This window comes from Bison bison, unplaced genomic scaffold (genome assembly GCF_000754665.1).
Source record: "Bison bison bison isolate TAMUID 2011002044 unplaced genomic scaffold, Bison_UMD1.0 scf7180017864218, whole genome shotgun sequence".
In the NCBI taxonomy this organism is placed as follows: domain Eukaryota; kingdom Metazoa; phylum Chordata; class Mammalia; order Artiodactyla; family Bovidae; genus Bison; species Bison bison.
In genome coordinates, this window is record NW_011494790.1 from 3,876,458 (window position 1) to 3,902,619 (window position 26,162).

Sequence of the window (26,162 nt, forward strand, 5' to 3'; positions counted from 1 at the left end):
TAGCGTCTTCTCCTGTGTTGTTGGAAGAGGGTGTTTGCTATGACCAGTGCGTTCTCTTGGCAAAACTCTATTAGCCTTTGCCCTGCTTCATTCTGTACTCCAAGGCCAAATTTGCCTGTTACTCCAGGTGTTTCTTGACTTCGTACTTTTGCATTCCAGTCCCCTATAATGAAAAGGACATCTTTTTGGGGTGTTAGTTCTAAAAGGTCTTGTAGGTCTTCATAGAACCGTTCAACTTCAGCTTCTTCAGCGTTACTGGTTGGGGCATAGGCTTGGATTACTGTGATATTGAATGGTTTGCCTTGGAAACGAACAGAGATCATTCTGTCATTTTTGAGATTGCATCCAAGTACTGCATTTCATACTCTTTTGTTGACCATGATGGCCACTCCATTTCTTCTGAGGGATTCCTGCCCACAGGAGTAGATTAATGGTCATCTGAGTTAAATTCACCCATTCCAGTCCATTTTAGTTCACTGATTCCTAGAATGTCGACGTTCACTCTTGCCATCTCTTGTTTGACCACTTCTAATTTGCCTTGATTCATGGACCTAACATTCCAGGTTCCTATGCAATATTGCTCTTTATAGCATCGGACCTTGCTTCTGTCACCAGTCACATCCACAACTGGGTATTGTTTTTGCTTTGGCTCCATCCCTTCATTGTTTCTGGAGTTATTTCTCCACTGATCTCCAGTAGCATATTGGGCACTTACCGACCCAGGGAGTTCCTCTTTTGGTATCCTAACATTTTGCCTTTTCATACTGTTCATGGGGTTCTCAAGGGAAGAATACTGAAGTGGTTTGCCATTCCCTTCTCCAGTGGACCACATTCTGTCAGACCTCTCCACCATGACCCACCCATCTTGGGTGGCCCAACAGGGCATGGCTTAGTTTCATTGAGTTAGACAAGGCTGTGGTCCATGTGATCAGATTGGCTAGTTTTCTGTGATTATGGTTTCAGTGTGTCTGCCCTTTGATGCCCTCTCGCAATACCTACCGTCTTACTTGGGTTTCTCTTACCTTGGACGTGGGGTTATCTCTTCATGGCTGCTCCAGCAAAGTGCAGCTGCTGCTCCTTACCTTAGAAGAGGGGTATCTCCTCATGGCCACCCCTCCTGACCTTGAACATGGAGTAACTCCTCTTGGCCGGTGCCCCTGACCTCTGGCGTGTGGTAGCTCCTCTTGGAGCATAGGTATGCTCCTAATAATAGCATAGGATATACCTATGCTAAGATAGCATAGATAATGCCATCCTAACAATAGCATAGGTAAGCTTTAAACCCTCTCTTGGTGGCTAATATTCTAAACAAGAATCAGCAACATAATACTTATAATCAGTGGCTTGATTTCTTAACTATTTTTACATATATTATTTTTACTTTACCTATTACATTACTTTCTAGAATGAAAAGCCAGGCATACAGTGGGAACACATTAAATTTTGTTTTCTGAACTGAACTTTTAATTGAAGACAGTAGGGCACAGTATGAGATTTTACTATCAGATAGATTTGGGTTCAAGTTACAGCTTTAGTATATTCTAATTGTGGTCTTAACCCTGTTTCCTAATTTGTAAAATAGGTTTATAGATGCTTTCTTCATAGAGAGTCAAAGAACCGTAGCATGGTACCTAACATATAGTAGGTATTTAGTAAATGTTCTTTTTCCCCCCATTCTTCATTCCTAGTTATTTAGCATACATTTTGTTGAGATTTCAGTTAATGACAAATAGTTGTCATATTGCATTATTATTTATAAATTACCCAGCATATATTAAGATTTTTAAGAAAGGTATTAGATGTGGAGCACTGTGTACTTAAAGAAACTGATTTTTTTTCATGCCCCTTTTCTATGTTATTAGATAATTTTATGTCACTAACATCATCTGGTCATTTACTCAATTTTTGCTTATTCTGGGACATTCAAAGTGAAAGTGAAAGTTGCTCAGTCATATTTGACTCTTTGCAACCCCAAGAACTGTAGCCTGCTAGGCTCTTCTGTCCATGGAATGCTCCAGGACAGAACACTGGAGTGGATAGCCGCTCCCTTCTCCAGGGGATCTTTCCAACTGAGGGATCAAACCCAGGTCTCCCACATTGCAGGCAGATTCTTTACCGTCTGAGCCACCAGAGAAACCATGAATGTGCTACTTTTTCTTCTGGCCACATGGACTGAGTTAAAACAGAACATCTTTCTCCAAATATATAGAAATGCTAGATAAAATATGATCCAGCCCAATTCAAATCTTAGCTAAATATATACGGAATCTAGAAAAATGGTACTGATGAACCCACTTGCAGGGCAGGAATAGAGACACAAATATAGAGAATGGATTTATGGACACAACATGGGAAGGAGAGAGTGAGAGAGTAGCATGGACATGTTTACACTGCCATGTGTAAAATAGACAGCTAGTGGGAAGCTGTGTACAACACAGGGAGGCAGCCCGGTGCTCTGTGCTGATACAGAGTGGAAGGAGGCGGGGTGAGAGGGCGGCTCAGCAAGGCTGATTGACATTGTAAGGCAGAAACCAATGCAACATTGTAAAGCACTTATCCTCCAATTAAAAAATAAATAATTAGCTAATCTTGAAGGAGACAGAGAGGGGGTTGGTGGAATGGCACCCCACTCCAGGACTCTTGCCTGGAAAATCCCATGGACAGAGGAGCCTGGTAGGCTGCAGTCCATGAGGTCGCTAAGAGTCGGACGCGACTGAGCAACTTCACTTTGACTTTCACTTTCATGCATTGGAGAAGGAAATGGCAACCCACTCCAGTACTCTTGCCTGAGAATCCCAGGGACGGGGGAGCCTGGTGGGCTGCTGTCTATGGGGTCACACAGAGTCGGACACGACTGAAGTGACTTCGCAGCAGCAGCAGCTTTGGTGTTACAATGGCCAATCTGTTATAGAGACTATATGACCCACAAAGGCTCAGGTGTTTACTATTTGGCCCTTTACAGAAAACATTTGTCAAGTCCTTAATATGATGTTTTAAAAAATGGAGGTATGAAATATGCCTTCTGCATAAAATAATTGGAGAAGGCAATGGCACCCCATTCCAGTGCTCTTGCCTAGAAAATCCCATGGATGGAGGATCCTGGTAGGCTGCAGTCCATGGGGGTCTCTAAGAGTCGGACACAATTGAGCAACTTCCCTTTCACTTTTGACTTTCATGCATTGGAGAAGGAAATGGCAACCCACTCCAGTGTTCTTGCCTGGAGAATCCCAGGGACGGGGGAGCCTGGTGGGCTGCCGTCTACGGGGTCACACAGAGTCGGACACGACTGAAGTGACTTAGCAGCAGCAGAAACAAAGGGGAGGCCCAACTAGAGCATTAAATGCTCAAACTGACACAGCAGTTGCCCAGAGGGATATTGAAACCAGATGTGGTCTCTGATAGCTAGAAGTTCCGGTTTTAATATCACACTTAGAGATACAGTCTTGGATCAACAGAAGAAGAAGCTAGAAAAACTGTCCTCCTGGTCACGAAGTCCACAAAGAAGCTTGTCAGTTTTCAAAACTATATATGGAAGGAAAAAAAAAAGTCTGTCATAAAAAATCAAAACTCTAAACCTCTACCAGGCACAGCTATAAACTCTGAATGTACACTACCTATGTGGTACAGAAATCCTAAGCCAGGAAATTAACTTGGGGGAAAATGGCTGTGCACGAATGGAACCCCTTAATTTCCTGGTAGCAACAAATGCAGAAGCTCTCTGGAGGAATGCTGACACAATCCTGGGTGCCAGGGATTCCTATGGAGCATGATGAAGATGCAGCTCTAGCTATAGGAACACTCAAAATCAAGAATTAGAAAACGCATGGAGAAATAACCACTGTGGGGAGAGAGTCAGAAGCCATAACAAAGCAACTCCAAGAATAATCCAAAAGATAAAATATAACAAGTGTGTTTAAGATAAAGAAGTTTTTAAATATATAAAAATCATAATAAAAGACTTAGGCCATCCAAAAAAAATGGGTCAATTTGAAAAGGAAATAGAATATCTAGAATTTTAAAATATGATTATTAAAATCAACAACTCAGTTTATGTCTTAAAACTGATTAGTCCGTCTAGTCAAGGCTATGGTTTTTCAGTGGTCATGTATGGATGTGAGAGTTGGACTGTGAAGAAGGCCGAGTGCCAAAGAATTGATGCTTTTGAACTGTGGTGTTGGAGAAGACTCTTGAGAGTCCCTTGGACTGCAAGGAGATCCAACCAGTCCATTCTGAAGGAGATCAGCCCTGGGATTTCTTTGGAGGGAATGATGCTAAAGCTGAAACTCCAGTACTTTGGCCACCTCATGCGAAGAGCTGACTCATTGGAAAAGACTCTGGTGTTGGAAGGGATTGGGGGCAGGAGGAGAAGGGGATGACAGAGGATAAGATGGCTGGATGGCATTACCGACTCGATGGACATGAGTCTGAGTGAACTCCGGGAGTTGGTGATGGACAGGAAGGCCTGGCGTGCTGTGATTCACGGGGTCGCAAAGAGTTGGACACGACTGAGCGACTGAACTGAATTGAACTGAACTGAAACAGAGAGTTAGTGAACTAAAGTAGAGCTAAGGAAATTACTCAGAGTATAGTACTGAGGAATAAAAACATGAAAAATGAATGTGCTGTGAACATTTGATCACACTATAAACAGAAGTGCTTCATACTGATATAATATGCCCCATTAGGAAATACAAGAGTTGACCGTATTTTTTCACACAGTTGGATTTGTGTTGCAGATAATCATTGCGTTTGGCTGTGTGTACCATGTTGAAGTGTTTCGGAGAAGGCAGTGGCACCCAACTCCAGTACTCTTGCCTGGAAAATCCCATGGACAGAGGAGCCTGATGGGCTGCAGTCTGTGGGGTCGCTGAGAGTCAGACACGACTGAGCGACTTCACTTTGACTTTTCACTTTCATGCATTGGAGAAGGAAATGGCAACCCACTCCACTGTTCTTGCCTGGAGAATTCCAGGGATGGGGGAGCCTGGTGGGCTGCCGTCTCTGGGGTCCCACAGAGTCGGACACGACTAAAGCGACTTAGCAGCAGCAGCAGATAACTACAATCTAGCTAATTAACATATATCCATCACTTCACAGCGTTACACTTTGTTTGCATATGTATAGTGACCACCTTTCTTAGCAAATTATAGGTATACAATACAGTATTATTAACTGTATTTACCATCAGTTCAGTTCAGTTCAGTTGCTCAGTCGTGTCCGACTCTCTGCGACTCCATGAATTGCAGCATGCCAGGCCTCCCTGTCCATCACCGACTCCCGGAGTTCACCCAAACTCAAGTCCATCGAGTGGGTGATGCCATCCAGCCATCTCATCCTCTGTCGTCCCCTTCTCCTCCTGCCCCCAATCCCTCCCAGCATCAGAGTCTTTTCCAAAACTCTTAACATGAGGTGGACAAAGTATTGGAGTTTCAGCTTTAGCATCAGTCCTTCCAATGAACACCCAGGACTGATCTCCTTTAGGATGGACTGGTTGGATCTCCTTGCAGTCTAAGGGACTCTCAAGAGTCTTCTCCAACACCACAGTTCAAAAGCATCAATTCTTCGGCGCTCAGCTTTCTTCACAGTCCAACTCTCACATCCATACGTGACCACTGGAAAAACCATAGCCTTGACTAGATGGACCTTTATTGGCAAAGTAACATCTCTGCTTTTGAATATGCTATCTAGGTTGGTCATAACTTTCCTTTCAAGGAGTAAGTGTCTTTTAATTTCATGGCTGCAGTCACCATCTGCAGTGATTTTGGAGCCCCCAAAAAATAAAGTCTGACACTGTTTCCACTGTTTCCCCATCTATTTCCATGAAGTGATGGGACCAGATGCCATGATCTTAGTATTCTGAATGTTGAGCTTTAAGCCAACTTTTTCACTCTCCACTTTCACTTTCATCAATACGCTTTTTAGTTCCTCTTCACTTTCTGCCATAAAGTTGGTGTCATCTGAGTATCTGAGATTATTGATATTTCTCCCAGCAATCTTGATTCCAGCTTGTGCTTCCTCCAGCCCAGTGTTTCTCATGATGTACTCTGCATATAAGTTAAATAAGCAGGGTGACAATATACAGTCTTGACGTACTCCTTTTCCTATTTGGAACCAGTCTGTTGTTCCATGTCCAGTTCTAACTGTTGCTTCCTGACCTGCATACAGATTTCTCAAGAGGCAGGTCAGGTGGTCTGGTATTCCCATCTCTTTAAGAATTTTCCACAGTTTATTATGATCCACACAGTCAAAGACTTTGGCATAGTCAATAAAGCAGAAAGAGATGTTTTTCTGGAACTCTCTTGCTTTTTCAATGATCCAGAGGATGTTGGCAATTTGATCTCTGGTTCCTCTGCCTTTTCTAAAACCAGCTTGAACATCTGGAAGTTCATGGTTCACATATTGCTGAAGCCTGGCTTGGAGAATTTTGAGCATTACTTTACTAGCGTGTGAGATGATGCTGTACCTTAAATCTCCAGAACCTTCCTATCCCACATAATTGAATCTTTGTAACCTTTGACATCAAAATCATCTGGTAACCATAAGAAGATCCCTTGTTTCTTAGTTCACACATTTTTTTTAACTAGATAATCTCTTGAACAAAATGGCTGATTATTAATATATTACACATTAATTATGCTTCTCAAACTAGGTAACAAAGAGGCAAGCAACAAACCAAGATTTGACTAGAACCATTTGTGATATTCTTGATTACAACTGGCTCATCTTGGTTTGTCAGCCAAAGATGAGAAGATATAGGTTTTTTTCTTAAGTCACAAATTTTCATTAATATATTTAAATGTAAGTATTGTAAAATATTGGTACCTTTTTTTTTGAGGCAACACTGTATTCTGTGAACCCAGATGTTAACTAATCTTTGTATGGAATTTATTGCAGGATCAAATCCATAATTTTTTTTTTCTCATTTCTAATTTAGAAAATGTTACTTTTATCTGCTTCTGGGCAACTGTCCTCATTTTTTTTTAGATATTTATATTTTATGATGCTATTAAATTGAAGTTGTTTGTTGTTGTTTTAACTGGGGAGCAGAAATGGCAAGTAATTGGAAAATCAACCAATATTGAATGATTATATCTTATAAGGCAAAGGAATAATATGAAATGGTATTGCTGAATTTTAGGAATATCTTATTTTAAAGGTGAGATAGGTGATTTTATAGTCAAATAATTACAAGTGAGAATAACTATAATAGTACAGTATAAAATAAAGACATTAAAATTGGTTGTTTAATTAAAATCAGTCACCTTCTAATCTAGGAAATCACTGTGGAGTCTTTAGAGTTTATTGGTTTGTTTGTTGAGTTTTCTTTTTTTAATGGAGGAAAACCAGTCCGAGGTTCTGACCTCCTCTTCAGCAATAGACATTCATAGACTTCAGTATGAATCCATACAGCCTTTTTACTGTTTATTCTAAAACTAGTCTATTATTCCTCAGAGGAAGAGGCTGCTCCAGATGGTGCTGTTGCAGAATACAGACGAGAAAAGCAAAAGTATGAAGCTTTGAGGAAGCAGCAGGCAAAGACAGGAACTTCCCGGGAAGACCAGGTAACTTCACAAACCAAAATCCATATGCAATTCATTGCCTTTTAATTGTATGCAGGAATTGTTAACAGAACCTATTTTGATTATACATGAGGGAAAACATTATGTCTTAAAAATGAAAAAGTATATATAACATATGGTGAGGTGACCAGGACCTTGGCCATTCAAGCAAAGATCCAGATGATAGAGTTCTTTCCAGATAGAAAGGTATAAAGCCTGGGACTTTCAAGTTTTAACTTTGTGCATGTGTGCTAAGTCACTTCAGTCATGTCCGGCTCTTTGCGACCCCATGCACTGTAGCCTGCCAGACTCCTCTGTCCAGGGGATTCTCTAGGCAGGAATACTGGAGTGGGTTGCCATGCCCTCCTCCAGGGGATCTTCCTCATCCAGGGATTGATCTCAGGTCTCTTTAAGTCTCCGCATTGGCAGGTGGGTTCTTTACCACTAGCGCCACCTGGGAAGCCTTAAATCATGGGTACCTGCTATAGGCCTTAGGTATCCTAGGGGATCTTCCTGACGCAGGAATTGACCCAGGTCTCCCTCATTGCCAGCAGATTCTTTTCCGTCTGAGCCTCCAGGGAAGTCCTCCCTAATTAAACACAGGAACCTGGTAAAACCACATATTACCAGATACTCAGATAGAATCTTTGCTAAGTGAATATTATGAGACCATAATTATAAATGATGAAGGGCTCAGCATCTCACCTGCTGCCTAGCCAACTTCGCTTGAAATAGTACACTGCCTATAAATAAGGCACTTGGTCTGCTGGTTAACGTCTACCATAAACAATATTGCAAAACTCTCTTTACTGAAAGTAATTCCTGAATCTTTAGCTAATAATATAAGAAGATTGTCAGAAATCAAGGATAAAGAAGATAGGAAGTTAGCTCAACAACTTGGGGGTCAGCACCATGCAGCACTTGGCACTTGGTGAGATAGAGCCCTTGAGCAGCCCTTTATGTTGAAAAGATAGGGGGCAGACCAAAATTACTTATATTTGGTGCTGCCATATATATATGAGAACACATCATTTTAGGCATATAAATAAAACAGGCAAAATAAAAGTAAATTAAAAAGCCCAGGCCTGTTTGAATAAATTAATCTAATCAGGAACTGTATTATAAATGACACCTAATTACTGGTAAGGAAGATCACGCATCAGTGCCTAGCGTGAAAATAATCATAGGGAAAATTCAACGAGAATTCAGGTATAGGAAATTATAATTACAGAGAACTAACTTATGTGCAATTTTCAAAAGAAATGGCACATCAAATGAAATTAAGAAAAGTCCTTTATTAACTTGTTTTCATGGAGTCACAAAGTCCTCTGAATGTATTACCAAAAGATGTTAAGGATCACTGTTATCCTTGCATTTCTCTTTCTTCCTCCTAGTAAATAATTATTAAAAATCTACCATGTCCTAGTCACTGTAGTTGGTGGTAAACAAGGCAGAAACATCCCTATCTTCTCTGAGCTATCCGAAAAAAATAGGCAGTTAAACAAGTAATACCAATAAAAGGGGATGAGCATTATGACAGGTTAGATATAGGGAATTATGTAAAGGTATCGCATAATACGGCATAAGAATCCGGAAAGGCTTCCCTGAGAAAATGATTTGTCAACTTGAGGGTTACTAAGAAGATACATGGCTAGACAAGAATACTATATGAGAAGTCTTTAACCTCTTTGCAAAGAACGAAAAGATGTTAAATATGACTGGAACTTAAACTAAGAGAAAGAAAGAGATGAGGCTGGAGAGGTAAGCAGGAGCCAGTTCACACAGGATATTTTTGAGCCATATGAAGGAGTTGAGATTTACCCTAAAAGCAGTGGGGAGACATCAAAGAAAGAAGGTATTATAATCCCATTTGCAGTTTGGGAAGATCTGTCCAGCCTGGTTGCTGTGTGGAGAGTAGAGGACCTGGGGCAGCACTGGAGGAGCAAAGGCCATTTGAGAGACCCATGTATACACATGTGTGCAAAAGGTCTACCAGGGGAGGCGCCATCAACACATCTTCTTCATCAACACAGCTGGGAGGCTCACTCTGTGCTGAAGAGAATGCGGTTAGTGGTTAGTCCTTTATTCCTCCTGCAGGAGCCAGAAGACTGATTCCTCTGGATGCCAAACATTAATACCTCCATGCAGATCCTGTTTTCTTCCATTTCTTTTCACAGTGTCTGCTTTTTTGGCTAGTATCTATCTTGCCTTTCAAATGCAACTAGAGAAAGTCCAATCTTGAAAATAGGAAATGTTTAGAAAGGCCAACCGAATGCAGAGTTCCAGAGAATGGCAAAGAGAGATAAGGCCTTTGTAAATGAACAATGCAAAGAAATAGAGGAAAACAACAGAATCGAAAAGACTCAAGATCTCTTCAAGAAAATTGGAGTCATCAAGGGAACATTTCATGCAAAGATGGGCTCAATAAAGGACATAAATGGCAAGGACCTAACAGAAGCAGAAGAGGTTAAGAAAAGGGGGCACAGATACACAGAAGAACTGTGTATGTCTTACTGACCCAGATAACCACAAAAAAAGATGTCTTAATGACCAGATAACCACAACAGCACAAGAGATGATTCTACAAATGGACATCACCAGATGGTCAATACCGAAATCAGACTGATTATATTCTTGGCAGCTGAAGATGGAGAAGCACTATACAGTCAGCAAAAACAAGACCGGGAGCTGACTGTGACTCAGATCATGAACTCCTTATTGCCAAATTCAGACTTAAATTGAAGAAAATAGGGAAAACCACTAGACCATTCAGGTATGACCTAAATTAAATCCCTTGCAATTATACAGTGGAAGTGAGAAAAAGATTCAAGGGATTAGATCAGATAGAGAGAGTGCCTGAAGGACTGTGAACAGAGGTTTGTAACATTGTACAAGAGGCAGTGATCAAGACCATCCCCAAAAAGAAAATGCAAAAAGGCAAAACGGTTGTCTGAGGAGGCCTTACAAATAACTGAGAAAAGAAAAGAAGCTAAAGGCAAAGGAGAAAAGGAAAGATATATCCATATGAATGCAGAGTTCCAAAGAATAGCAAGGAGAGATAGGAAAGACTTTCTCAGAGATAAGTGCAAAGAAATAAAGGAGCACAATAGAATGGGAAAGACTAGAGGTCTCTTCAAGAAGATTAGAGATACCAAGGGAACATTTCATGCAAAGATGGGCTCAATAAAGGACAGAAACAGCATGGACCTAACAGAAGCAGAAGATATTAAGAACAGGTGTCAAGAATACACATAAGAACTATACCTAAAAGATCTTCATGACCCAGATAATCATGATGGTGTGGTCACTCACCTCAGACATCCTGGAATGCGAAGTCAAGTGGGCTTTAGAAAGCAGCACTACAAACAAAGCTAGGGGAGGTGATGGAATCCCAGCTGAACTGTTTCAAATCCTAAAAGATGATGCTGTGAAAGTGCTGCACTCAATATGCCAGCAAATTTGGAAAACTCAGCAGTGGCCACAGGACTGGAAAAGCTCAGTTTTCATTCCAATCTCAAAGAAAGGCAATGCCAAAGAATCCACAAATTACCACACAATTGCACCCATCTCACATGCTAGCAAAGTAATGCTCAAAATTCTCCAAGACAGGCTTCAACAGTACGTGAACTGAGACCTTCCAGGTGCTCAAGCTGGGTTTAGAAAAGGCAGAGGAGCCAGAGGAGCCATTTCAGATGTTGAAATTGCCAACATCCACTGGATCACAGAAAAGGCAAGAGAATCCCAAAACAATATCTACTTCTGCTTCATTGACTACTCTAAAGCCTTTGACTGTGTGGATCACAACAAACTGTGGACAATTCTTAGAGTGGAGAATACTCTCAGACCACCTGACCTGCCTTCTGGAAATCTGTATGCAGGTCAAAAAGCAACAGATAGAACTGGACATGGAACAATGGACTGGTTCCAAATTGTGAAAGGAGTACATCAAGGCTGTATATTGTCACTTTGCTTATTTTAACTTATATGCAGGATACATCATGAGAAATGCTTGACTGGATGAAGCACAAGATGGAATCAAGCTTTCGGCTTTCGGCTCGGGGGAGGCAGAGGTGCAACTTTCTTTGGTCGTCCTGAATCCGGGTTCATCCGACACCAGCCGCCTCCACCATGCCGCCTAAGTTCGACCCCAACGAGATAAAAGTCGTGTACCTGAGGTGCACCGGTGAGGAAGTCAGTGCCACGTCTGCCCTGGCCCCCAAGATCGGCCATCTGGGTCTGTCTCCAAAAAAGGTTGGTGATGACATCACCAAGGCAACTGGTGATTGGAAGGGTCTGAGGATTACAGTGAAACTGACCATTCAGAACAGACAAGCCCAGATTGAGGTGGTACCTTCTGCTTCTGCCCTGATCATCAAAGCCCTCAAGGAACCACCAAGGGACAGAAAGAAGCAGAAAAACATTAAGCACAGTGGAAACATTACTTTTGATGAGATCGTCAACATTGCCCGGCAGATGCGGCATCGGTCTCTAGCTAGAGAACTTTCTGGAACCATTAAAGAGATCCTGGGGACCGCCCAGTCGGTGGGCTGCAATGTTGATGGCCGCCACCCTCATGACATCATAGATGATATCAACAGTGGCGCAGTGGAGTGCCCTGCTAGTTAAGAACTGCAAAGGAAAAAGGAAAATAAAGGATCATTTGACAACCAAAAAAAAAAAAAAAGATGGAATCAAGATTGATTCCAGGAGAAATATCAATAACCTCAGATATGCAGATGACACCACCCATATGGCAGAAAGTGAAGAGAAACTAAAGAGCCTCTTGATGAAAGTGAAAGAGAAGAGTGAAAAAACTGGCTTGAAACTCAGCATTCAAAAAACTAAGGTCATGGCATCTGGTCCCATCACTAATGGCAAATGGGTGGGGAAACAATGGAAACAGTGACAGACTTTCTTTTTATGGGCTCCAAAATCACTGCAGATAGTAACTGCTGCCATGAAATTAAAAGACACTTGCTCCTTGGAAGAAAAGCCATCACCAACCTAGACAGCATATTAAAAATCAGAGATACTACTTTACCAGCAAAGGTCTGTCTAGTCAAAGCTATAATTTTTCCAGTAGTCATGTATGGATGTGAGAGTTGGACCTTAAAGAAGCTGAGTGCCGAAGAATTGATGCTTTTGAACTATGGTGTTGGAGAAGACTCTTGAGAGTCCCTTGGACAGCAAGGAGATCCAACCAGTCAATCCTAAAGAAATCAGTCCTGAATATTCATTGGAAGGACTGATGCTGAAGCTCCAATCCTTTGGCCACCTGATGCGAAGAACTGACTTATTGGAAAAGACCCTGATGCTGAGAAAGATTGAAGCAGGAGGAGAAGGGGATGACAGAGGATGAGATGGTGGGATGACATCACTAACTTGATGGACATGAGTTTGAGCAAGCTCTGGGAGTTGGTAATGGACATGAAAGCCTGGCATGCTGCAGTCCATGGTGTCGCAAAGAGTTGGACACGACTGACTGACTGAACTGAGCTGAGCTGAACCACAACAGTATGGTCACTCACCTAGAGCTGGACATCCTGGAGTGTGAAGTCAAGTGGACCTTAGGAAACATTACTACAAACAGAGCTAGTGGAGATGATGGAATTCCAGCAGAGCTATTTCAAATCCTAAAAGATAATGTTGTAAAATTGACTGGTATGCTGAATGTGAAATGCTGCACTGAATATGTCAGAAAATTTGGAGAACTCAGCAGTGGCCATGGGACTGGTAAAGGTCAGTTTTCATTCCAATCCCAAAGAAAGACAATGCCAAAGAATGTTCAAGCTACTGCACATTTGCAGTCGTTTCACATGCTAGCAAGGTAATGCTCAAAATCCTTCAAGCTAGGCTTCAGCAGTATGTGAACCAGGAACTTCTAGGTTTACAAGCTGGGTTTCAAAGAGACAGAGGAACCAGAGATGAAACCACCAACATTCATTGGATCATGGAGAAAGCAAGCAAGTTCCAGAAAAACATCTACTTCTACTTCACTGACTAAACTAAATCTTTTGACTGTGTGGATCACAACAAGCTGTGGACAATTCTTAAAGAGTTGGGAATACCAGACTTATTTGTCTGGGAATACCACCTTACTTGTCTCCTGAGAAACCTATTTGCAAGTCAAGAACGAACAGTCAGAACCTTACACGGAATAGCAGACTGGTTCAAAATTGGGAAATGAGTACAACAAGATTGTATATTGTCACCTTGCTTATTTAACTTATATGCAGAATACATCATATGAAATGCCATGCTGGATGAATTACAAGCTAGAATCAAGGTTGCCGGGAGAAATACCAACAACTGCGGATATGCAGATGATATTACTCTAATGGCATAAAGTGAAGAGGAACTAAAGAGAGTCTTGATGAAAGTAAAAGAGGAGAGTGAAAAAGCTGGCTTGAAACTCAGCATTCAAAAAACGAAGATCATGGCATTCACTCCCCTCACTTCATGGCAAATAGAAGGGGAAAAAGTGGAAGTAGTAAAAAATTTTATTTTCTTGGGCTCCAAAATCACTATGGACAGTGACTGCAGCCATGAGATTAAAAGAAGCTTGCTCCTTGGAAGAAAGGCTAGGACAAATCTAGACAACATATTAAAAAGCAGAGACATCACTTTGCCAACAATGGTCTGTATGGTCAAAAGTATGGTTTTCCAGTTGTCATGTATAGATGTGAGAACTGGACAATAAAAAAGGCTGAGCGCCAAAGAATTGATGCTTTTGAATTGTGGTGCTGGAGAAGACTCTTAAGAGTCCCTTGGACTGCAAAGAGATCAAACCAGTCAGTCCTAAAGAAAATCAACCCTGGAAGGACTGATGTTGAATATTCACTGGAAGGACTGATGTTGAACCTGAAGCTCCAGTATTTTCACTGCTTGATGCAAAGAGCCGACTCATTGGAAAAGACCCTGATGCTGAGGAAGACTGACAGCAAAAGGAAAAGAGGAGCTGCAAGAGATAAGATGGTTAGATAGCATCACTGACTCAGTGGACATGAATCGAAGCAAACTCTAGGTAGGAGATAGAACCCGGGAGCCTGGTCTTCTGTAGTCCATGGAGTCACTAAGAGTCATGCATAACTTGGCGACTGAACAACAAAAAGAAAGGTATTTTGCTTGTCGTAGTCCCAGCTCTCCTCTGAGCAAATGCCAGTCAGTATCACATTAGTTGGCTCTAAAAACAGACTGTCTTGCCACTTTCACCTCAAAAGAATAAGATCCATGTCTAGTAATTTTCTAGGAAGTTTTAAAATCATTCCACTAAGAAGTCTCCTTTGTTTTCATTTTTATTTATGTCCCCAGAGAAGACATTTCCAAATTTGTGAAAACCCACCATTAAAAACTGATGGGGTTTGCTTTTAAGTGATAGATAGAGATACATGTTTGTAGACACATCCATGTAGAGATATGTGTTTATGAAATATATAAATATATAAACACATGCACATATACACACAGAGAAACAGGAAGCCCTGTAGGATATATACCAGATGTCCACAGTGGTTACTAATTCTTAGTGGTGGGATAGTAGATATTTTTATTTTGCTTGTGTGTATTTTCTAATATTTCTACAATAATTTCTTTCCATATTATAAAGCAAATACAATAAAAGTTTGTAGGCAGAATGGGTTTTTTTTTAATGAATAAGGTTTTAAAACAAAGGATGTTTTATTAACATTGTTTGAAGAGCTTAATCCTTTAATTACTACTTTAGAAACAAATAAAATATCTAAACCCTAACTCACTAGCAGCCCTTAAAATGCTTATGAGGATATTTTATAGGAATTTATAGTTTTTCCTTAAAACTCATCTCATTCAGCAATTGTGGTAATGTGTTTATTTTCAGCTATTATCTATGCAGGCATTAAATCTTACAAAAACATATAAGGCACTTTTCCCTATCATTTTTTAACAGTAATTTCCTTTGTTTCTTTTAGTTATTTTGACACCACCTGTCTTAGCGAGCTTAGGTTCTAGGCCACCAACACCTACTTAATTTTTTCATAAACTGTGGTCTTAATGATATTTTAGATAAATTCTGGAGCCTCCAAGTTACCATGACTATTAGATCTGTTTTTTACACATTGAACTATTACACATTTTCCCTTGTAAATATAAGTACGGTTAGCCCTTGAGCAACACAGCTTTGAACTTCATGGGTCCACTTATACTCAAATTTCTTTCAATAAATATATACTACAGTCCTGGACTAACCATGAATGGTTGCATAACCACAGAAGTAGAGAGAGGGCGGATTTTTAACTGCTCAGAGGGTGGGTGCCCTTATGCTGTTTAGGGGTCAACTATATTTCAGTACTGATTTCTGTGTGCCATTGTCTTAATTAGAAACTTGATTTTTTTTTTTTTTAGACAGGTGGTATTTTATCCCATTTCACAATTATGTACCTTCTAAAACTGTAGAATAAATTTTTTTTCTGATTTCTCTGCTCAAATTCTGAAACAAATTCTTAAGGTATAGCTGGAGACAATATGATTAATATTTAAGGCACTTGTTGTTTCCTCTTACCTGTAAAGGGCATGGGAGTCAAAAAGAAAATCAGAGGACTGGTCCCTTTTTTATAAAAATATACTCAACGTTATGGTTATATCCTACTTCTTTCACTTAACAATAGAATACTTCATGAATATAGTTTAATAATAGTGTAATCACACATTCACTGCTTTTTACCAAATTTATCTATTTTCTTATAAATAGACATTTAACATTTCCTTTTTCACTTGTATGAATATTGCTGCAGTGTACATCTCTTGCATAAGCCATTTTCGGTGTTTCAGATTATTTTTCTACATGTATTCCCAGGATTGGAATTACTGAATCAAAGGCAGCGAGCATTTATTGTTTCTGATACGTATAAAAAACTTTCCAAAGATGTCACTCCAGTTTACCCACCTTCCAGCAATTAATGTGTTCTTTCATTTCACCTTTCCCAACATCGACATCTTTATATTTTTGGAAATTTGTTCAGTGAAAAGTGCTGTTTGTTGTTGGTGTTTTGTTTTTGACTTCACATTTCTTAGTGAAGTATTAATACCTCCCTATCCTGTGTACCCTAAAAACTTAGCTCTTAGTAAGCATGCATTTTAAAGTTTAAATGTCTTCTATATATACAAGTTTATATCCCCCAAATCAGAAATAGTCAAATATTCCTGGGGGAAAATGTCAGTGCAAATACAAACAGGGCAATGTCAAGGTTTGTAAATATCAATCATGGTTATAATCGGAGGGCAGTTTTGTTATTTTCCTTCAAAGTTAGAAAATTGTTTTATGGAAGAATATTTTCTCTTCTACTAAATTTAAGTGTCTCTTCTGAAATTATATTTATCCTTATCAGGAAGTTTAGCAGTCCTAATTGTTATTTCAGACTCTTGCGCTGCTGAACCAGTTTAAATCTAAACTCACTCAAGCAATTGCTGAAACTCCTGAAAATGACATTTCTGAAACAGAAGTAGAAGATGATGAAGGATGGTAAGGCCTTTGATTTCTTTATATTAACTATGAACAAATGGACTCAGAGCAGAGACACTGTTAAAACAGTTTTATTATAGCATCTTTTCTTTTCAGACTTTACATTCAATTATATCCTCATCTTATATGGTCTCAATCTCCTTTTACTCCACTTCAGTTCAGTAAGCATAATGCTTTGTGTATTCCCACTGTTGTATTATCCAGTAGAATATACACAGGAAATATATGACACTATCCTTGCCCTAAATACTTGTCTAATATCATGGGAAAGATAAGACTCACGTTTAACAACTAGAAAACAGTCTTAGAAGATTCCGAGTCATTAATTTTTTTACACTTTCCCACAAACACTTTAGAACTCGTTAGTCCATTTCATAATCCTACTAAGTTCCTCTTCAAATTTATGATCTCCTGGATCCTAGCAATACATACACAGTTAACTCATTTTTATCTTTGGATATTTTTCAGCTTTAAAAGACACTGATAAGAAATAAAGGGATTAATGTCCTGTGCTTAGCACTTTATCCTATATTGGAGGGAAAAAAAAAAAAGAATTGTGCTTTCTCTTATCATTCTCCTCTGTCCTCCAGTTGACTTCACATGCAGTATATTAGGCCTCCCCACACCTAACTGCCTCCACCTCCCACGACACCCTGGCTCAGGCACGTTGCTGCAAGCAAGCCAGTGGGTCACCCCCACACATGACTCACTCTCTGGAGCCTCTGCACTGTCACAGTATGCCATCACCCCAACCCAGAACCTCAGCCTTACTCCCCTCTGCCAAACAGCGTCTCTCCCCCTTTCAAAACACTGTTCAGCACTCCCATGCTCCAGGAAACCAGTCAGCAAGATTTGTTGAGCACTCACAAATCTAGAGGGTGGAGGAAAGAGGGCTGGAACACACATTTAAAAGGACATAAAAACACTTACTAAGAAAACATTTAAGCAAGTAAGACTCTGCAACTATATCTAACTTTAATCAAAAGGACCAGGTGGTGATGAGTTGAATGGGATGAAAGCACTTGTGTATTTCTCAGTCTGTAATTTCTGTATGATTTGGGTTATGATGCCAATGTTTGTAAAACCCTAAGTCTCTTTTAATAGGTTTCTATTGCTTATGTGTATTTGCTTATACTTAAATTCAAAGTTGCTTAAGACAGAAGCTGGCTCATCCCATAGTTCTTTGCCAAAGGTGAAGGCTCAGTGAGTGGTGAGTGACCCCCAGAGATAAATGCACATTGCACAGAACTCTCTGTTTTTTTGTATGACCGGACAGGTTTAGTTTTATTTTGGATTCCTTGAATGTCTCAAAATATCTTTCAAATGTTTCGGGTTCAGCCACCACACAAAAAAAATGTTTTGCCAAGTCCTCTTCCTCTTATTTTTGAATCCATATGATCCATGTGTTTCTGATTCATTTACACTTAACTCATCAAGATGGTGTTTTGTAAGAGCAGTTTGATGCCCAATAAGTTTTTTTAACCTTTTTATAAGCCATTTAAGTCCTTTTTTATTGAACAGGAAAGTCACCAACAAATTTAAACCCAGAAATTTCATTTGAAACTCATAACCCACAGGATTCAAATTTACTTTCAACTTGGCAAGACCATTTAACTTCCCAAGGTTCTACCTAGTCCCTTGGTTCCATATCCTCTCATTTTGAATCCCTCATTAGCATCAGATATCAATTAGTGTTTTTGAAAGGGTCATTCTTATTTTTGATGTGATTTCACAATACAATCAATATTCTAACACCCTCATTAGAAAGTTAAAACAAACGGGAAAACTTCACCAGATTGGGGGTGGCGGTGGGAATAATCACAGGTCTAGAAATCTAGAACTAGAACTAGAAATTGGCTAGTTCTCCGTCTAGGAAACAAAAATAAGTGGTAAAGGAAGAGGCATTAGGATAAAGGAACCATTACCAGGTCTTCAGGGGGTTCCTTTCTGCTTCCAATTACAGTCAACTAACCAGAAAGTCTGGAGAAGGCAATGGCACCCCACTCCAGTACTCTTGCCTGGAAAACCCCATGGATGGAGGAGCCTGGTAGGCTGCAGTCCATGGGATTGCGAAGAGCCAGACACAACTGAGTGACTTCACTTTCACTTTTCACTTTCATGCATTGGAGAAGGAAATGGCAACCCACTCTAGCATTCTCGCCTGGAGAATCCCAGGGATGGGGAAGCCTGGTAGGTTGCCATCTATGGGGTCGCACAGAATCGGACATGATTGAAGAGACTTAGCAGCAGCAGCAGCAGCAACCAGAAAGTCAAAAGTCTACACTATGTACCTACACACTTTTTGTATTTTTTTTTTAATCTAACATCTAATTAAAAAATATGGGGCTCTTATCTACCGCCTTTCTGTTGCAGTGTAAACTATTGAAATTTTGTAACCTGATAAGCAATGGCATCACTTCTGTTCATAAATAAACCAGTATAAACCAGTTCAGCTTTATCAAATCCCTGGTGATTTAGATCATCTCTCACAAAATATATTCCACTAGGAAAAGATGTCTTATATTCAGAATGATTTATAGCAAATATTATGAGTGCATGGCATATGCATGTGTGTTATGCATAAATTACATGGTTCCCAGACTGTTTTGTAGGTCACGCTTGCCACTTTTCTAAGAAGTGAAAGTCAGCCAGTGCTGTACAACACTGTCAGGCCCTGTTATCTGAGGTAAAATGATTGCTTCTAAGACATTTTTATGTGTCCGCATGAGTGACCACACATTGAGGGATCATTTTCATTTTCTGTCAAGATAGAAACCATTACCAATTTGTTATGTTTTCTTTTACTTGGCAAACTGTTCTATTCGCATTTTTGGCCGAGCTGCTGTATTGGCATGGTATACAACAGACATTTGGGTACCATTCAGCTGCGTTCTACTTTTTATGCAAAAAAAAGTGGGAAGGGGAGAGAAAGAAAAGAAATATGATTCTATTGTAAACACCGTATATGGTGTTTGATAATTATTCCCAGATTTCACTGTCTAACAAGGCATTTAAGAAAGTGTTATTAGTAGATCTAAGCTGAAGTGCGTGATAGAAATTTTTCACTCAGAACGATTAGCATTCCTCCTTTGCTGGGATATATACTGCCAATATTTGATAGTGGCAGTGGCGGGCACCAGATTCTAGTGCAGCAGCTAAAGGAACCTCTTGGCCATGACATTCCTTCTTCCCATCCTACATCCCATAACATCACACACTCTTCTAGATATAGAAACCAACTTCAAACATGGATTTTATAAAACCAATTAGATACATAGCAGGAGTTATCAGCCAAAGGATTTGTATGACCATGTAGATGAAGTCCATATGCCATTTTGAGTTTAGTTAGATAAAGCTTGGTTAGCTCCCAAAAAAGTTTTGAGAGTTGTGTCTGACAAGGCAGTAGGGAGACTTATAAAAAAAAAGAAAGCCACCTGCTCCTTATGCAACAAAATTAGCATTCCAAGAGGAGGGGAAAAAATTAAGTCTATGAGAGTAGACTGCAGTCTTGTGAACATTAACTATTCACTACTGTGTTCCATTGAAACTTCTTTCCAGATCGTTAACATAAAACTTCACAACAAATGTACATGATAAAATAATAAACAGTATAAATGTCTATCTGCCTTCATCCCTTTTTCTCTTCTCTCTCTCCCTTCACCACTTTCCCTTAGTACACACAATATTCAGTAATATAAGAATAGGAAAACACTAACAATTGCAATGGTTGCCTTAAGTAAATTGGAGAAGGAAATAGCAACCCATTCCAGTATTCTTGCCTGGAGAATCCCAGGGACAGAGGAACCTGGCAGGCCACGGTTCACGGGGTCACAAGAGTTGGATACGACTTAGCAGCTAAACCACCATCACCACCTCAAGTAAAGATTTTATTATATAAGGAAAAGATATTCACTGTAGAAAAACCAGAGTATAGATTCCTCAAAAGAAGTAAAGTAAATCACCTGTGATCCCAAACTCAACAATAAGTGGTATTAATTTATGCATGTATATATGCCCTTCCACATACTTATGCACATTTTCAGCAGAAATGAGATTATATAATGCTACAGTCTTATAATTTGCTTTTTGTCCCCTCAGCTATGTATAATAAATACTTTCCCTTGTGATATAAAACTTTATGATGTTCTGTTTGTATTCTGTACTGTGGCCATATAGTATTCCCTTAAATGCTGAACCACGTTTTACTTGGTCAGTTCCTTGTTGTTGGATGTTTAGGCTCTTTCCAATTTTTATTATTATACACAGCACTGTAATGAACATCCTTATATCTGTGTCACTGCCAGTTTTCTCAGGATAAATTTATAAAACTGGAATTGCTTAGTCAGTGGGTATGCATGTTAGACTCTGCTAAATATTTTCAAGTGGCCCTAGCAAAATGTCATTCCAATTTATACTCCCAAGTAAATATCTTTTTTATGACTTGCTTTTAGGACTGTTAGAATCGTAAGAATTAATTATGGTACTTTGTAACGCTTAGTGAAAGAGTATAACATTTCAGAAGAAATGCTTTTCCCTTGTAAACTTTTAAAAAATACCCAGTCTGGTTTGCTTCTGTTTTTAATATATCAATAGCTGGTACATATTTCAACATAACTCCTCAAGATTGTCAGCTCTAAGTATCCTTGTTCTTGGTTCTGAAAAAGTCTTCAAGATAATCCTTTGTGTTAGAACTTTAGGATCTAGAATTTTTTTCCCATTTTATTGTTACACTTTGGCTTGCATTAAAAATCAGTTTTGTCTATCAGCCAGACAGTTTGTTTCTGCTAAAGACTAGAGTTCTGAGAACCACGTTAGCATAGCATAGAAGCAACAAGTACCAGTTGTCTTGAGTATCCAACACAGTGAAAATTTAATAATGTAGATTTAAAAAAAGATTAGAAACTGTTAGACAAATTTGGACCTCACTATAAGATACCATTAACGGATATAGCCTCATTTCATTCCTTGTACTAGCAAAGCTATAAACACCTTTTGTATGTAATACTATAATTACAAATGTAATGCATACTGTGTATGATTTGGTCATGTGTTGAATGAAAGGTGCTGTGACAACAAATGAGTATTTTAACTGTATTCCCCACTTCAAGCAGCACATTGCCAGGCAAGGATAATAACTTGGTGTTAGTTCAGTTCAGTCACTCAGTCATGTATGACTCTGCGACCCCATGGACTGCAGCACGCCAGGCTTCCCTGTCCATCACCAACTCCCAGAGCTTGCTCAAACTCATGTCTATCCAGTCGGTGATATCATCCAACCATCTCATCCTCTCTTGCCCCCTCCTCTTCCTGCCTTCAATCTTTCCCAGCATCAGGGTTTTTTCTAAGGAGTCAGTTCTTCACATCAGGTGGCCAAAGTATTGGAGCTTCAGCATCAGTTTTTCCAATGAATGTTCAGGACTGTTTTCCTTTAGGATTGACTGGTTTGATCTCCGTGAAGTCCTAGGGTCTCTCAAGAGTCTTCTCCAACACCACAGTTCAAAAGCATCAATTCTTTAGTGCTCAGCTTTCTTTAGGGTCCAACTCTCACATCCATACATGACTACTGGAAAAACCATAGCCTTGACTATAGGGACCTTTGTCGGCAAACTAATGTCTCCATTTTTTAATATGCTGTCTAGGTTTGTCATAGCTTTTCTTCCTAGGAGCAAGCTTTTCTTCCAAGATAAGATGAGGGCAAGTCCTTCTACTCCACCATCTGTTCAGCAGCCTGAAAGTGAAAGTTGCTCAATCATGTATGTCTCTTTGCGACCCCATGGACTGTAAGTCCATGGAATTCTCTAGGCCAGAAACTGGAGTAGGTAGCCACTCCCTTCTCCAGGGGATCTTCCCAACCCAGGGATCAAACCCAGGTCTCGCAGACTGCAGGTGGATCCTTTACCAGCTAAGCCATCAGAAAAGCCGAAGAATACTGGAGTGGGTAGCATATCCCTTCTTCAGCAGATCTTCCCAACCTAGGAATCAAACCAGGGTCTCCTGCATTGCAGGCGGATTCTTTACCTGCTGAGCTACCAGGGAAGCCAAGTTGGTGTAGGCAAACACAAATACAGCTATAAGGAGACTATGAGGCTAATGAAAGCCCAGATTAGCCACCTAAGAGATCTTTACCCTTTAGTGATAAGAAGAACTGCAGGTCTCAAACTATTGGTCTCTGGGCCACTTTTATACTCTTAAAAAATTTTGAGGACCCCAAAGAGCATTTGTTTATGTGAAATATATTTATTGATATTTAGCTTATTAGGAATTAATAATAGAAATTTTAAATCACTTCAAAATAACAATAATGAACCTATTACATTTAATATAAGTAATGTACTTTTATGAAGAATAATTATATTTTCAAAGCAGAAAATAATTATATTCTCAGCAGCAAAAAAACTGAAAAGAGTGGTATTTATTTACATTTTTTCATATCTCTTATGTCCAGCATAACAGGAAGAGCTGGTTCTCATATCTGCATTCCACTCTGTTTTGATCTAATACATCATGTGTTCTCTGAAAATTTTCTCTGCACGTTCATGAGAGGATGAGAATAATGAGGGTAAATAATGTCTTAGTATTCATAGAAAATAATTTCGACATTGCAGGGACAGTGACCCCCAACATTTTGAGAACTGCTGAGTTAGAGCACCTTTAGTCACTGTGTGTGTCACGGTGGTCCTCACTTATCAGAGGGTATGACCCAATCTGTAAGTCCTGGGAAGCTTTATTCCAGATCCTGGATTGTGATCCTTGTTCTCAAGTGGTACCAAAGTGGTGCTTTCTGAAGTAAATGTGCCCAACACCGTTGACCTAGACTTGGTACTGTTGTTTTTGTTCAGTCACCCAGTCGTGTCCAACTCTTTGCAACCCCATGGACCACAGCACACCAGCCCTCCTTGTCCCTCTCCATCTCCCGAAGTTTGTCTAAGTTCATGTCCACTGCATCAGTGATGCCATCCAGCCATCTCATCCTCTGACGCCCTCATCCTGCTTCTGCCCTTAATCTTTCCCAGCATCAGGGACTTTTCCAGTGAGTCAGCTGTTCTCATCAGATGACCAAAATACTGGAACTTCAGCTTCAGCATCAGTCCTTCCAAAGAGTATTCAGGGTTGATTTCCCTTAAGATTGACTGGTTTGATATCCTTGCTGTCCAAGGGACTCTCAGGAGTCTTCTCCAGCACCACTGTTCAAAGGCATCAATTCTTTGGTGCTCTGCCTTCTTTATGGTCCAGCTCTCACAACCGTATGTGACCACTGGGAAGACCATAGCCTTGACTGTACAGACCTTTGTCAGCCAAGTGATGTCTCTGCTTTTCAACATGCTGTCTAGGTTTGTCGTTTTCCTGTCAAGAATCAATCATCTTCTGATTCATGGCTGCAGTCACCATCCACAGTGATTTTAGAGCCCAAGAAGAAGAAATCTGTCACTACTTCCACTTTTTCCCCTTCTGTTTGCCATGAAGTAATGGGGCCAGATGCCATGATCTTACTTTTTTCATATTTAGTTTTAACCCGGCTGTTTCACTCTCCTCCTTCACCCTCAAGAGGCTCTTTAGTTCCTCTTTGCTTTCTGCCATTAGAGTGGTATCATCTGCATTCTTGAGGCTGTTGAAGTTTCTCCTGCCTATCTTGATTCCAGCTTGTAACACATCCAGGCCGGCATTTCTCATGTGCTCAGGGTATAGGTTAAACAAACAGGGTGACGGCAGACAGCCCTGTCGTACTCCTTTCTCAATCCAGAACCTATCAGTTGTTCTATACAGGGTTCTAACTGTTGCTTCTCAACCCATGCATGTTTCTCAGGAGACAGGTAAGATGATCTGGTATTCTCATCTCTCTGAGAGCTTTCCACAGTTGGTTATGATCCACACAGTCAAAGGCTTTCGCGTAGTCAATGAAACAAAGGTAGATGTTTTTCTGGAATTCCTTTGCTTTCTTTGTGATCCAGCAAGTGTTGGCAATTTGATCTCTGGTTCCTCTGCCTTTTCTAAACCCAGCTTGGATGTCTGGAAGTTCTGAGTTCGCCAAGACTTTAAGCATGATCTTGCTAACATGGGAGATGAGTGCAATTGTCTGATGGTTTGAACATTCTTTAGTTCAAATTGACCTTTTCCAGTCCTGTGGCCACTGCTGGGTCTTCCAAATTTGCTGAAATATTGAGTGCAGCACTTTGATAGCATCATCCTTTAGGCTTTTGAATAGCTCCACTGGAATTCCATCGCATCCACTAGCTTTATTGACAGCAGTGCTTCCTAAGGCCCACTTGACTTCACACTCCAGAATGTCTGGCTCTGGGTGACTGACTAAACCATCGTAGTTATCCAGCTCATTAAATCTTTTTTGTACAGTTCTTCCATGTATTCTTTCCATCTCTTCTTGATCTCTTCTGCGTCTACTAGGTCTCTACCGTTTCTGTCCTTTATTGTACACATTTTCAGGTGAAATGTTCCCTTGATATTTCCAATTTTCCTGAAGAGATGTCTAGTCTTTCCCCTTCTGTTGTTTTCCTCTGTTTTTATGCACTGTTCATTGAGGAAGGCCTTCTTGTCTCTCCTTGTTATTCTTTGGAACTCTGTGTTTAGTACCTTTCCCTTTCCCCCTTGATTTTCACTTCTCTTCTTTCTTCAGCTATTTGTAAAGCCTCTTCAGATAACCAGTTTGCAACAGGTCCTGCATACAGGTTTCTCAGGAAGCAGGTAAAGTGGTCTGGTATTCCCATCTCTTAAGAATTTTCCGCAGTTTGTTGTGATCCACACAGTCAAAGGCTTTAGAGTAGTAAATGAAGCAGATGTTTTTTCAGGATTCTCTTGCTTTTTCTGTGACCCAATGGATGTTGGCAATTTCATCTCTGGTTCCTCTGCCTTTTCTAATCCAACTTGAACATCTGGAAGTTCACAGTTCACATATTGCTGAAACCTGTCTTGGAGAATTTTGAGCATTACTTTGCCAGCATGTGAGATGAGTGCAAATAGTTTGAACACTCTTTAGCATTGCCCTTCTTTGGGACTGGAATGAAAACTGACCTTTTCCAGTCCTGTGGCCACTGCTGAGTTTTCCAAATTTGCTGGCATATTGAGTGCAGCCCTTTCACAGCATCATCTTTTAG

General features: G+C 40.1%; 1 protein-coding gene and 1 pseudogene across 4 annotated transcripts in view; both read left to right on the top strand.

Moving 5' to 3' along the window:
- The window catches only part of CWC27 (CWC27 spliceosome-associated protein homolog (S. cerevisiae)), a 266,077-nt gene that overhangs the window by 206,296 nt on the left and 33,619 nt on the right, over positions 1-26,162 (top strand). For all 3 annotated transcript variants that reach the window (XM_010845518.1, XM_010845516.1, XM_010845517.1), the window contains exons 12-13: positions 7,453-7,562; positions 16,952-17,055. In XM_010845518.1, the coding sequence (XP_010843820.1) occupies positions 7,453-7,562; positions 16,952-17,055 (214 nt within the window). The remainder of the gene's footprint in view (positions 1-7,452; positions 7,563-16,951; positions 17,056-26,162) is intronic.
- On the top strand, positions 11,604-12,243 carry LOC104992590 (annotated as a pseudogene). Its single transcript, XR_825725.1, has one exon. The product of XR_825725.1 is annotated as a 60S ribosomal protein L12 pseudogene (transcript).